Source organism: Ornithodoros turicata, chromosome 9 (assembly GCF_037126465.1).
Source record: "Ornithodoros turicata isolate Travis chromosome 9, ASM3712646v1, whole genome shotgun sequence".
In the NCBI taxonomy this organism is placed as follows: Eukaryota; Metazoa; Arthropoda; class Arachnida; order Ixodida; family Argasidae; genus Ornithodoros; species Ornithodoros turicata.
The window spans coordinates 29,467,223-29,480,413 of NC_088209.1; the positions used below are offsets into that span (position 1 = coordinate 29,467,223).

Below are 13,191 nucleotides of genomic sequence, written 5' to 3' on the forward strand. Positions count from 1 at the left end.
ACGCCATTTATGAGTAGCTACTTCCGGATTTGATACTTTCTGCGTTAGTATATTGCTAAAATATAAGGGGCCGTTAGCGGACATCAGTTTTGCTCTGGCTGACACGTACAGCGGTATATTATGGAGGCGTACGGAGAGTCACAGTGACAGAAAACAAAAACAAGCCAGCACAAACTTATTTCGCATCCGAAGAGCGGTCGGATTCGCAGTTTCGGATTTGTTCATGCGGCTGACGCTCAAGAAAATTCATGTAACGTGTTGGCGTTACGGTTTAGTCTAAGGTAAATTAAGAGAACTAATTAAGAATTTCGTTGTTGATTAATTTAGTTACTAAAATGAATAAATTAAATTCAGTTAAAAGTCAGAAAAGTGACTTCTACGCCCAAAGCCTCGTGGACCCCTCTAATGAGAAGCCCCCAATTTTTTTTTCTTTCTTTTTCTTGCGCTCATGAAGCGCATATGTGGGACTGGGCATGTCTTTTACGCCGATTGCATTGGCTCTTAAAATAAATAAACAATGCGAAGACAAAGAAAAGTGAGCTCGAATATGAGCTCTCATCTATCTATGTATCATCTATCTATATCTATCTTCTATCTGTCTATCTATCTGTTTGTCAATAGGGTATATCAGTCAGTTTGTCTGTAGAAATAGAGAAGAAATAGCAGAAAGCAATGGCACTGTTTTAATGGCCACGTGATCATCAAAACATCTAGCAAGCGTTTATAGCCAGGAATATTTTAATTCTTTCCAAGGTCACGCTCTTAGGTACAACAAATAGAGCACATGACTGAGCAAATTTCGTCTCTAGCCCTGCCTTGACGAGCCGCATTTGGAATATCCACTCCGGGAATAAAGGAACTGCACTTGCCACTTCAAATACCAGCTTCAACCATGTCCGAGAACAGAGGTACAGCACAAAAACGAGTAAGCTCGTAACACGAGCACAAGGTGGGAAAAAAATAATAAATAAAAAAAGTCCCCCAAAAGGCTCACACACGCGCGCGCTTCTTACACGCGCTCTCAGTTGCTTCGTAGTCGTCGTACGATACACACAAAGAAAACTGCAACACCGCAGATACGTCAAAACAATGTCGTCAACAACATACAACGTCAAAATATTTTCCCGTTTTTTATGTCTTCCAACAATCCTCAATTCAAACGTTCCAAGATGGATGGCGAAATACGCTTCAAAGGACGTTGTAAAACATGCGGTGAACAATCCCAAGGAGAAAGACGTATGTGACGTTTAGAATGAGACCCATCGAAGGACTACGCGTCATAAACCTTACAATTAAGAAAAAAAGATGGCCAAGAATGCGTTCGGATTTCCCCCGAATAATGATCGTAGACAAGTGGACTAGTCACATTTCAGTAGGTCATCTTCCACCGAGCTTATTTTTGCTATTCTTCTTCATTATTAAGCCCCATAGTGGGCGTTCCACGTTCTCTCTCTCTCTCTCTTGAACTCCGTGCCTGGAAAGCACGATACCAAAAAATAAACGCCAGTCATGTCGCAACAAAATTACGAACGGGTCGATAAAGCAGTCCTTATTGACTTTAAAATCACCCAGAACCGCATCCCATATACCGCAGTTCGTGTGTATACCGAATACTGACGTCAGTACGGGTACCGTTTTCGCATCCACAAACGTCCGGGGGCCGTTCCACTCCCTATACCCATGTTCTTCCCTCACAATGACGTTCTCCTTTCACCCTCTCGCATGCCTTTCGTGGCTCGTCTTGAATCTCAAGAGACATTATTTGACGTATACGCATTCGTTAGAGAGGAGGAATGTGGAAGAAGGATGAGTATATAACGCTACCTCCACGCCACGCCCGTCCGCAAAATTTGGTAACTAAAGAGGTGGGCACTTCCATTCACAAGATGGTGCGCATCCTTAACGCTCAGTGTGTTTTCATCTGTCTCTGTGTGTTGTACACTAACTCGTTCAGTGTATCAGCTGTTGAGGATGCGACGATCACCGCTACATCACAGTTTGGACGCAAAGATGCCGTCCGTACCGAAAATCGCCAGCTCTACGCGACGGAGCTCTCAAAGGATATGAAACGGCGCTCCGTTGACGAGATGAAAGAAGCGACGCAACGAAGCCATGAAAGCGCAGAGGAAGATGACTTGACGGAACCAGCCATCATCAGTTTGGAAGAACCTATTCAAGATGCCATGGGGGCAATCACTAAAATGGTCCTACCGTTTGCTATGGAGTTGGCATACGACCCGAGGGTCTCGCACGAGTGCATGTCGAGTCTCATGAGGCTGGGAAAGGCGCTTTCCACCTACGACGTTTGGGCAATGCAGAGTAAGCATCGAAGACATTGTAATAACGTACCTCTAAGTTGCACATTTCGAATGCATATGTGCCTTCTCTTATTCAAACTCCAGGTTGCCAGATTTTATTCTTCCTGTGTCTCGTTCATTGTGACCTAAGCAGTGCATGAGCAAACGGAATAGGCGCCCATACTAAACAAAAAGAAAAGAAGAGTCAGATGAGTACGCGTGAAAAGTTCGTGTCCGAACTTCGAAAAGAAAAGGAAAACTATAATAATTAATGACTCAAGCTTAAAAGTCGACCGGGACTTTGAAAGTGCAATTCAATAAGGCGACCTTGTCTGAGGTCTTGAAATGGTTCCGTTTCTCAGCAGGTGGAATGCCATCTGTGTCTCTGCAGGTGTAGTCTGTTCATTATTCGTCATGCACCAGCTATAGCCTGCGCTGCCATGTCATAGTCACGATTTATTTGTTCTTATTGTTGTTGCGCTCTATCCCTTCCGTGCATTGAGCTGACTGTCAAGGAATGTCATTTAAACTATTCTTAATTATTTCTTCGCAGTGGTCGATGCCATCGGAAAAATTCCAACGGGCCTGTTCGAAGGCACGACCGCTGCTTTAGGGTCGTACGATCAGTGTCTCAATGTAGTTGCACAGAGCCCATCGGAGACAAAGGCAGCCTTCCATGGCCAGTACTGCAGCATGTTTCTCAAGATGTTGAATAACCCGATTGAAGACAAGCTAGTCACAAAAATCCTAGATGCCATACCCTTACTGAAGCACATCGTGAAAAACGCTACCCGCGTGAAAGAGCTGCAAGCTGAAGATTACGTTCTGGGCGTGAGGCTTGGAGCCTGTATTCCCTCCACGTGCAACGAAAAGGAATTGCAACACATGGTCGCCAAAGGTAAGTTATACAATTAGAGTAATGTTATTTGAAATGAGGCACCTCTCAAGCGGAGGGTAAACATGCTCATTATATATTTTCCTGCAGCTATCCGAAAGTACGGCGGAGTAGCAACAGTGTCCTCCTGCAAAGTGAAGTCTCCCGTCGTCTTCAGCAAAGTTCAGATAGCAATGATGTGAGTTGTTCTTTAAGTAGTGCTATGTGAGAACTAGAAATCTGGGAGCGATCTCTGCGCGGGACGAAGTTGATAGTACGGAAAGACCGTTGAGCCCATCCTGTCACCTTAGTTCCGTTAAGTTCTATTCGTTTCTACCTTTACACAAGTTGTATCCATACACCCATGGGAATGAGGAGTGCAGACAGCAAGACTAGAAATTTGAGACGAGCTGTGTGTCGTTTTCTTCTCAATGACGGGGATTAATTATGGACGTTCGCTATCAGCCCGTCCGTTGCTTCACCATTCGTCGATAGCCTATCTCTTCCTTTTTACTTTGTTCACTAAAATGTATAACAAAATACATGTTGTGTTCCAGATCCTTGGTATCGTGCATAGGCCTAATCATCCTGATTTCGTCAGCCGTGGACACGTATTTTAGGTATAAGAATGAGATCACGGCGAAAGGCAGACAGCCAGGTATGCTGCTCTTCTGCTTGCGATGTACCGTCATTCGGAGGTTGCGGACCTCTTATGCGGACCAGCTCGTTAAATACTGCTCCGTATTCTTCATCTAGGATTTCCAGTCAGACTTCTATTAAGTTTTTCGGCCGTGACAAATACAGGCAAGCTGTTCAAAACGTCCGTGGAAAAAGACTCCTTGAGGGCAAAGCAACAGTGCATCCACGGAATGCGAGTATTGGGTGCAATGTGGGTTATGCTCATTCACACCTATATCCTGGTCGAACCAACCACCATAGGTAAGTGATTCCTATTCAATACAACACAACGTCCATTCGTAAACAGCATGCCCACACGTATGGTACGTCGCGCGAACGTTACATATTTTCCGTGGGTGCACCTGACGCACCAGAATGCATATAATATAGCATCGAAATACGAACAACGTATTTCACCCCATCTCGTCATCATCATCTATTGTTGTTGTTGTTGTTGTTGTTGTATTTCAATTATTTAATACATCATATATCTCGAGCAAGAAACCTCACGAAGTAAGCTTATGAAAAGATTAATATATGAATTACATTTGGCCTTTTTCAGGACGTGGTTTCAGTTTCCTGGAAATGCTCATGCAGCCCTCATTTTCAGTCATCTCAAACGGATTTTTGAGCGTGGATATTTTCTTTCTTCTAAGGTAAGCCGAAAAGATTAACAGGGACATATAACGACTCATAATTCGATATCGCCATTAATAAAAATATCGGTGCTGTAGAGTGTGTCACGGTATTCCACACGTATATACCCTGAAGCCGTGGTTCAACACGGCTCCTGTGGACCTCGACTTGGAATAAATGAAATCTGACAGGGTTTAACTGTACCTTATGCCATGGTTTTACTTGTATTGGTTACAGAGGGCGAAAATGTTTATTGGTTGATTGATTGATTGGTTTATTGTTCGGTACATACGCGACGCTTGTTCAAACCGATCGGGAGGAGGTGGAAGCGAAACTTCACTACTTCGAGCAATGCGAAAAATACTTCCTAAGTTCACGCTTTGTACCGAATCGTTTAACACTTTTCCTACCATTCTTTGCGGTGAACGAGTGTGGTTTCCGCGGCTGAGCACCAGGTATGTTTATGTGCTGGCACGAGTACATACTATGCCGAGATGCATGACCAGCAGGTGACACACGTCAATGAGAAGCAGTTACCCTCTCCGTGCAATTATCTTCGACGCTACCCCTTGCCGTTCACTTGCATACTAATGTACAGTTTGCTTTCGTTTTCAGCGGCTTTATAGTGACACAAGTCATACTCTCCGTAAGCGCAAAAGCCAAATCCAGCTTCCTGTTTGGTATCACCCTCTACGCTAGGTACATCAGGTAAGAACAACTATTTTAAGAATTCTACATATAGCAACGAGCAACATATACGCGCTTGAACGGAGTTGAACTATATACTTCGGATTTATTCTTAATATCATGTAAGCTTTCTCACTGAACTTCACTTCTCGCAAATGGTGTATATGGACAACGCACGTCTTGTAACGTTGCTTGCGCGTAAGGGCATTCCGTCATGCATGCAGAAATCCCAAGCAGGCTATAAAGACCGAACTCATTTGATGACGATAATTCGTCTTTTCTCATAAACACGACAATTGACCTTTTCACACGCGACAGGTGATAATACTCTCATTCCCCATTTCCATCAAACTAATTATCAACGTTACTTGTTGCAGATTAGCACTGCCGTGCCTCTTCCTGGTTGGCATCGTGTTCGTGTTTCCGCTCTTAGTAAGCGGCCCCGTCGCAGATCAACTCATGCACGGCCTCATAGGCCCGTGTCAGAGACACTGGTGGGACGTCCTCACATTCACGACCACCTTCAGGTCACTCAGTGAAATGGTAAATAGTGCCTCGCCTTCTCCCTCTGCATTCTTCCCCAGTTTGAGAAGAGAACCGTTAAATTATTTTCTTCATTTATATTCCAGTGCGCGCCCCACTTATGGTACGTCTCAGCCGACTTCCACATGTACATCCTCTTCCTGGTCTTCATAATTTCATTGAGGAGGTAACTTTTGTTTCATTTGCTAAGGAACGCGAAAAGAGCACGCCTTTATTTACTTTCCTTACGCACAGACGACCCTCCATTGGACTGGCGGGAACAGTTTTGCTTGCGCTGCTGAGTTGCATCGGAATAGCTTTTCAGACGTACTTCAGCGACCTGCAGGCGTTCCCCCATCTTAATATTAACATCAAGTAAGTCCCTTTCTTTTACGAAGCGATGTTTCACATTAAACGTACTACGCACCGTTACAACTAAAAAGGAAAGCCCGTGAAATACAAAAAAAAAAAAAAAACGTTACAGCGATTGTAGCGCTTTTTGTAGTTCGCGGGCTTTTTTTCCTTTGTTTGTTTTTTGAGCGGTGGGGCCAAAAAAAAAATAGTTCACACAAAGTCCATCTTGTTGCTAAACTCCACCGTCGGGCGTTTGTTAGACACACTTTTGAACTTTTCAATTGACACCTCGGCCCTTAAACCAGTGTTTTAAGATTTAGCTAATGAGTCTTATTTTATCTAATTAATTAATTAATTAGACGCAATAAAAAACGCTGGTGACTATGACACCAGACTGCTAACAATATTCAGTTTGTTTCATTCCCGTCGTGCGCTGTGTCTGTTTTAAATCCTGGTGATAGTGTTACTTTGGATGTCCTGTACATAAGTGTGTATATAATTAAAATGTGTATGTACATAAACATTGCGAAAAAAGTGAACCGAGATGCCATATTGCGGAAGCACTCTCTGATGCTCTGACCTGATACTCCAACACCGAAGACTAAAAGAAACGTCTCTTTGTCCTCCAGCCAAACCATGGACACATTCGAGAAAGTGTTCTTCAAGCCCTACTGTCATGTGGCACCGTTCGCCGTTGGAATACTCGTTGCGTACGCTTTCATGGAGTGGCCACAACACAAACTTAGCATCACTCAGCAGTTGACTGGCTGGATTGCGGCCCTAGCAGTCGCCTGTACAATACTCTTTGGTGTGCATCGCTGGAGTGCTGGATACGAATATTCCCCTCTTCTGGGAAGCCTGTACGCTGGCTTTGGTCGCCTAGCGTGGAGCGTAGCAGTCGCCTGGGTCCTGTACGCATGCTGTACGGGCAACGGAGGACTGGTGAACGCGTTCCTGAGTCTCAAGGGATTTGTGCCCTTCAGCAGGCTAAGCTTCAGCGTCTACCTCGTGCATATGCTCGTCCTTATTGTCAAGCCTGCGATGACGAGGGTGCCTCTGGAGTGGACGCACTGGACACTGGTAAGTTCTGGAGGTCTCCATGCGCACGTTAACCTGGTTACCAGCATCAACTCACTCGGACGAACTGCCCACCATAGTTCTTCTTTTCACATTATTTCTTTAACATGTTCAATGTACGAAAACAACAAAGTTTCACGTAAAAAGTCATTCAGGAAGCATCATGCAGTTTGTGGATGGTCCAGGCCATCAGTGATGATGAGTTTCAGTTTGACATATCTCTGTCTTCGAGTCATTATTTTGACACGTTCGAAAATTCTGTGTACCACGGGACACAGATGTAGATCAGCACTTCAGCAGATGTAGATCAGCACTTCAGCAAGCGACGTTGAGATGTTACCGGCTTGTCTGAAACGAGTATCTAGCATGGAACCCTCTGGGCCTCTGCGACTATCTTCCAATCACTAAAGCCCTCTATGTATGGAAGACGAGAGAACCACGCTTAATGTCATTTCTTCACAGTCGCACACGGCCGTTTTTGACATCAACAAAATCAGCCGGAATGGCAGACGCATAGTAACTGTCGCGGACTGGCGGGAGAATTAGCGGTGCACATTTACTGAGTCACGTTTTTCTGTTCCAACGAGCAAAACACGGATTGTAAAGTTTCACGTTTTTGTTTATCGGATGAAGGAGTGCACATCATAAGAGTTTGTCATCTGCAGCAAACTAGCGAAACGTATCCATAACAGAAGTGCGTGCGGTTTTCCTCGTGTACTATGGACAGTGTCTCACTAGTGTCTTACTATTGTATCATCGTCTCTCTCTCTCTCTCTCTCTCTCTGTCTGTCTCTGTCTGTCAGTCGGTCGGTCGCGGTCCGTCCGTCCGTCCGTTCGTTCGTCCGTGCGTGTGTGTCACTAGTGGAAGAGGTAGATGTTGTGGCTTGAAAAGCTCCCAACGCGATCTCAACTTCCCTGAACATGACGTGTTGATGTTGCATGACACATTTCTCTCTTCCAGGTGAAGGACTATCTGGGATGTTCGGTGCTCAGCTTCATGTTCGCCTACCTCTTCTACATATTCTGCGAAGCACCGTTGTCCAATATGGATAAGCTCGTAATGATGAAGCTCTTCGAAAAGAAGATGGCTAGTGTGACGGGAGGCAGCACCGAAACGTCCCGAAACGAGAAGGATACTCAACCTGGATTACGGACAGTTGAGCAAGTGTTTGTGGTTAGCGACAAGAATACACCTCTGTCATCCAAGCTGTAAGAAGTTGGGAAGATCTCAAGACCTTAAGCGCCATCAGCTGAGAGCTGTTATCTAGTCAATCTCCCGGTTGGAAGCCATCGAGCCACACACACTGCCGGTGACCACCGATGTGATTTTTCAGAATTTATTATTTAAGAATAAAAGATTCACGCTCACGATGTGTTAACCTATAATTTACATCACGTTAACATCGATATAAAAGTTTCCCAAATGAAAACATTGTGAAGCATGCAGCGCATATTATGAAGAGCGTGGTTATAGCATGTGACGACGTACCACTGCGCAAGCTTATATACAGCCTCGCTACGAAGCGCCATACGAAGCCCTCAACCGTAACCGCAAACACCACACCGTACTGATAGAAGATAAGGAGGTAGTCATATACCTAGATAGGTTATAGACGGCGTACACAGGGTCTTATGCAACGCCGTACACACCCCGTCAAGCGACCTGTCACCCCAGTGCTTCCAATGACTTCGATCTGGGAACATCGTTCCAGCTTTCACCAAGACACCCATAACGGCTTCTTGCTCAATAACTATGACCTGATTACTACTTTAGCTATATTAAGACAACTCCGAATGATTGGGATCCGGAAAAATCGGCCCCGGAGAAAATGTCCCCCGGAGAAAATGTCCCCCGGAGAAAACGTCCCCCGGAGAAAACGTCCCCTGAGAAATCGTCCCCTAAGAAATCGTCCACTGAGAAATCGTCCCCGGTGGGAACCTAGGTTAGAACCGGGTCCTAGGTTTGTTTTCAGAGGTTAGGTTACAGTTTATGTTTGTTTTTGACAGTTCTCCATGCGGTTGAGGGCGCTACCACAGCTGGGCACGCGCGCTACGCTACGCTATAGCGCCGTTTGACGAAAACTACTTTTCTTGATACTTTACTTGCGGGGACGATTTCTCCTACACCCCCGAACGATTACCCCGTAAGTGGGAATCGTACAATGTTCTACAAAAATAGAGGAATGCAACGACAACGCAGAGAACGAGGTACGGAGCGACCTAGTAGGGCACAGTGGTATGCTGATCTGGAGAGAGCTGCCTTATTGCAGCATGTGACGAGTAGCTCGCCTATCCTTAGAGAAACGGGGGAGCCGAGCGCATGTCCAAAACGTGGAAAGACCAGTATGGAAGCCGGAATGTCCTTACCTTGCCTTGTTGTCACGCGAGAGTGTACGTGAGGTCAGGCCGAGTGCAGCCCAGCCGAAACCCTAATAGGAAGACGCTCTAGAAGGATGTCCCAGTCTTTCCCGCGGCGCTGTAACCGTGGGGTGTCAACCAACAAGAAATGTCTATGGGAAAGACACGGAGGGAAGAAAAAATCAGAGGCGGTACTACTATAACAGAAGGCAAAAGGTAGACCACAGTCAGGTATGAGACCAGGACACAATGTGACAGGATCGTTCCGTGGTTTACTTTTACTCACTTGATGGTCCTATAACGTGCCCCAGCTAGGTGTTCTGCACTCAGTATTTACCGGATAAAAACGAGCAAAGCGATTCTCATTATCTTCCGCAACTGGAAAGAAACTGCGTGAAGAGCTCAGGCTTGTTGGATCTCCCATTACGGGGCATATTGTTGTTCCGGCTTGTTTTCTGCGACCAGGGACCCGTATTTAAAGGACGACCATTTTGTTGTTTTAACTGACATCCTCTGGGTGTTTCTCATCCTCTCTGTCGGTGTGTCCCCTGTCTTACCATGTGAAGATCAGCAGGGCCCGCTTGCACGAACGTTGAGGCTATTCCTCAGTGCTGCCCTCGGTAGCTTCGCTAGTGTTTTCTGCACACGGCACTGTCCTCGACGCTTCTTTCTTTTTAGCACTAGCAAAGCTACCGAGGGCAGCACTGAGGAATAAATAGCCTCAACGTTCGGGCAAGCGAGCCCTGTGATTTGAGCCATTGTGACAACAGGAGGCAAACAGGTATAGATATTGAAACTATTTCTTTCTTTTTCTTGTTTGTGGTAAGGTATGGTTCTGGTTTTTCCTGATTTCTCCGAAAACATCCGTAAAACATACAGCGATAAAATTTAAAGTAATTCCAATTTATCCGAAAAACTCCAGTTTGGGGGAGTCCAGTAACTCGGAGCTCAGCATGAAAAGCGATGCACTGACGGCTGGTTGGTGGGATTCGTTTCCTTTTGTGTCGAGATTGCCACGCATTGAGGGTTACCAGCTCCCGCGACAAGAGGCTGTCTCTCTCTCTCTAGACCCTAAGGTCACTGGATGACTTTACTAGACCCCAATCCACTGTGTAGCAGTCATTCACTAAACAATGCGTGAAGCATCCGTGTAATACAGGTGAGCTCACTCCATCCTTGCCTAGGGGTACCCCCTCGGCATTGGAGTCCCTGTATATTATGCCCTATATTTCGTGGCCCCACTCAACCTTCAGAGTCTAGGGTTTTCCTTTCCCTTTTACCGTGAATCATGTTTGCCCTCCTCCTCAAAGTGGACATGGGAGGAGAGATGACGTACATATTGTCTTCTTGAAAGGGCAGGTAATTGCTGAAACGATGGGACACAAGCGAAGCAGCCTTGCGACTATGTCAAGGAATATTCGGATTTCGCCAGGTGGACGTAATGCAAATGTCGTCGTCTGCAAGTTCTGTCGGATAGCAGAATGCGTTTTTGCAAGGCAGCTTCTCGTCCTTTTTGTAAAGTTGTCGTTTTGTAGCCGTCCGCGTTTGCTTCGAATTTTGCATATAAACTCAGCTGTGAAGAATAGACGACGAAAAGTTCCGAAATCTGGGAAAATAATAAACCCCGAAAGACACCCTTCCGAGTACGCCCAAAAATAAATTCCGAAAACCTAGAACCATACCATACATATACATGAAAAACAGCGCACGAGCACCTAGTCAATGAAATAATCGCAAGTCGTCAGACAACAGAGAATGGTCTTCGGGAAGCCTTGGCCCGACTGAACATCAGAACTTTTGACGTGGCGAACATGCTGGGTCCCGAACCTGCGATCAAACTTCCCCAAGTATATACTACGGCGGACTTTTTTTTTTCTTGTTTGTTCTTTCATTCATTTTCTTTCCTCTGCCAATTACGAGAAGTGCTGTATAGTTGGCCCTCTACCGCATGAGCGCCACAGTCCCCCATTAATTGTTTTTCCTTCGAAACCGAACAAACAAAAAGTGCCTCCATCTCTTAGCTTGTTAAGAAAGCATTTCATCAGATGAAAATGATGGGGAAGGGCACAAGGGGAAGTTAGCCTTGAAATATGCTTGCAATAGCAAAAGCTGTAGTGCTTGCGTTGATGTTCAACAGATGGCCGCCTCTGCACGCAGCAACTTGCAGAGATCAGCAGAGATGTATGACGTCGAAGCCGATAGTAGGTCGTGACAGAACTGACGGAACCAGATGGAACTGCTGGCCGTTGTCGGTCCCCCTCAAGCTGGAAACCTCACGACTGTCGCAGGAGGCATCGTTCGTCCTGGGCCTGAAGATGAAGCCTGAGCTTGGGCACAACAACACGGACGTAACGTAACACGTGTCGTGTTACGTCACATCCGTGTTGGCGTTGTGCCCAAGACCAGGCTTCCTCGTCATGGATTTCGTCCTCCACCTTGCCTGCGTATATGCTATTTTATTTGCAGAAATATGGCAATATGGTTGGCATTGGCAAGGCCTTTTATATCGTGCGGTAAAGATGATGTACTGTCTGACTTGTAACGAATTTTTTAGCTGTCCCGGAATAAATACGCTTCCCGGGAAGGGAGTCCATCCTCGCGAACAAATGCTGCCATCGGCCACTACAGTCACCCCTGAGGAAGGAACCGAACTGGCTCCGAAACGTCGTGTATCCCCGTCCTGTACCTTGGTTGGAGATTTTCGTTACTATCATAATAAGGCTCGTGACCGAGGCTTTTGCTCGAGAAAAATTAGTGCGTAAATGTAACTGAATAAAACTTTCGGAATACGAAATACAATCCTTCTCGGATCAGCGACACGTGCAGCAGCGGCAGCTATCATGGCGGCTAGGAGTGTGTCTGTAGCAGTGGAACAGCGACGCATAATCATTTTCCTTCTGAAGGAGAGCGTCAAACCTGCTGAGATCTCACAAAGATTACAGGCACAGTATGGGGAACAAACGATGCCGAGGAGAAGAGTGTACGAATGGTGCGGATAGTTTATCGAAGGACGGGATGTGGTGACGAATGAACCACACAGACACGTTCGTCCGACTGTAGTCACGCCAGTGAATATCGTAGACGTTGAGCAAGCCATCGTCAAGAACCGGCGGGACATTGCAGCCTAGCGTTATATTAGTGTCGGCAGTGTGAAGACAATCATTCACGAGCGCTTCTGTTCCTCAAAGTGTGTGCAAGATGGGTTCCCCGACACCCCTTGTGCGATCAGAAGGGAGCGCGCATGGCAGTCTCTGAGCAGTTGCTGAACCGGTTTCAATCCGAGGTGGCAAATGTTTGCAATCAATCATCACATGTGATCAAAACTTGGATGCATCATTTCACCCCCAGAGACAAAAAGCCGCAGCATTGGCGGCATAAGGCTTCCCCGTTGCCACAGAAAAGCAAGATGCAGCCGTCTGCTGGGAAGTCCGTGGGAACTGTCTTCTGGGAAAAGCGGTGTGTCATCCATATGGGCTTCTTGGAGCAAGGAGTAACGATTAATGCCCAGTACTGCCCCACGTTGATAAAGGGTGCCGTGCGAAACGCAATTCGCAAGAAATGGCCTGGGATGTTGTCCGAAAGGGTTACTCTTCTTCATGACAATTCCCGGCCTCACACCGCGAATTTGACGGTAGCAATCCAGGCCGAAATGCGCTGGGAGGTTTTGCCCCATGCCCCTTACAGCCCAGATTTAGCCCCAAGCGATTG

The 13,191-nt window shown here is 46.1% G+C and overlaps 2 protein-coding genes across 2 annotated transcripts in view; one reads left to right on the forward strand and one right to left on the reverse strand.

The window, feature by feature from the left end:
• The window catches only part of LOC135368545 (cadherin-87A-like), a 137,850-nt gene that overhangs the window by 84,898 nt on the left and 39,761 nt on the right, over positions 1-13,191 (reverse strand). The window contains exon 2 of the mRNA XM_064601919.1: positions 9,493-9,635. The gene's annotated coding sequence lies outside the window, so the exon portion shown is untranslated. The remainder of the gene's footprint in view (positions 1-9,492; positions 9,636-13,191) is intronic.
• On the forward strand, positions 1,887-8,434 carry LOC135369452 (nose resistant to fluoxetine protein 6-like). The gene is made up of 12 exons (XM_064603040.1): positions 1,887-2,319; positions 2,851-3,195; positions 3,283-3,370; positions 3,729-3,829; positions 3,928-4,110; positions 4,412-4,505; positions 5,101-5,193; positions 5,550-5,715; positions 5,802-5,881; positions 5,950-6,069; positions 6,678-7,128; positions 8,087-8,434. Exons 1-12 carry the CDS (start codon positions 1,887-1,889, stop codon positions 8,336-8,338), a joined length of 2,406 nt encoding a protein of 801 aa, XP_064459110.1. The 3' UTR covers positions 8,339-8,434.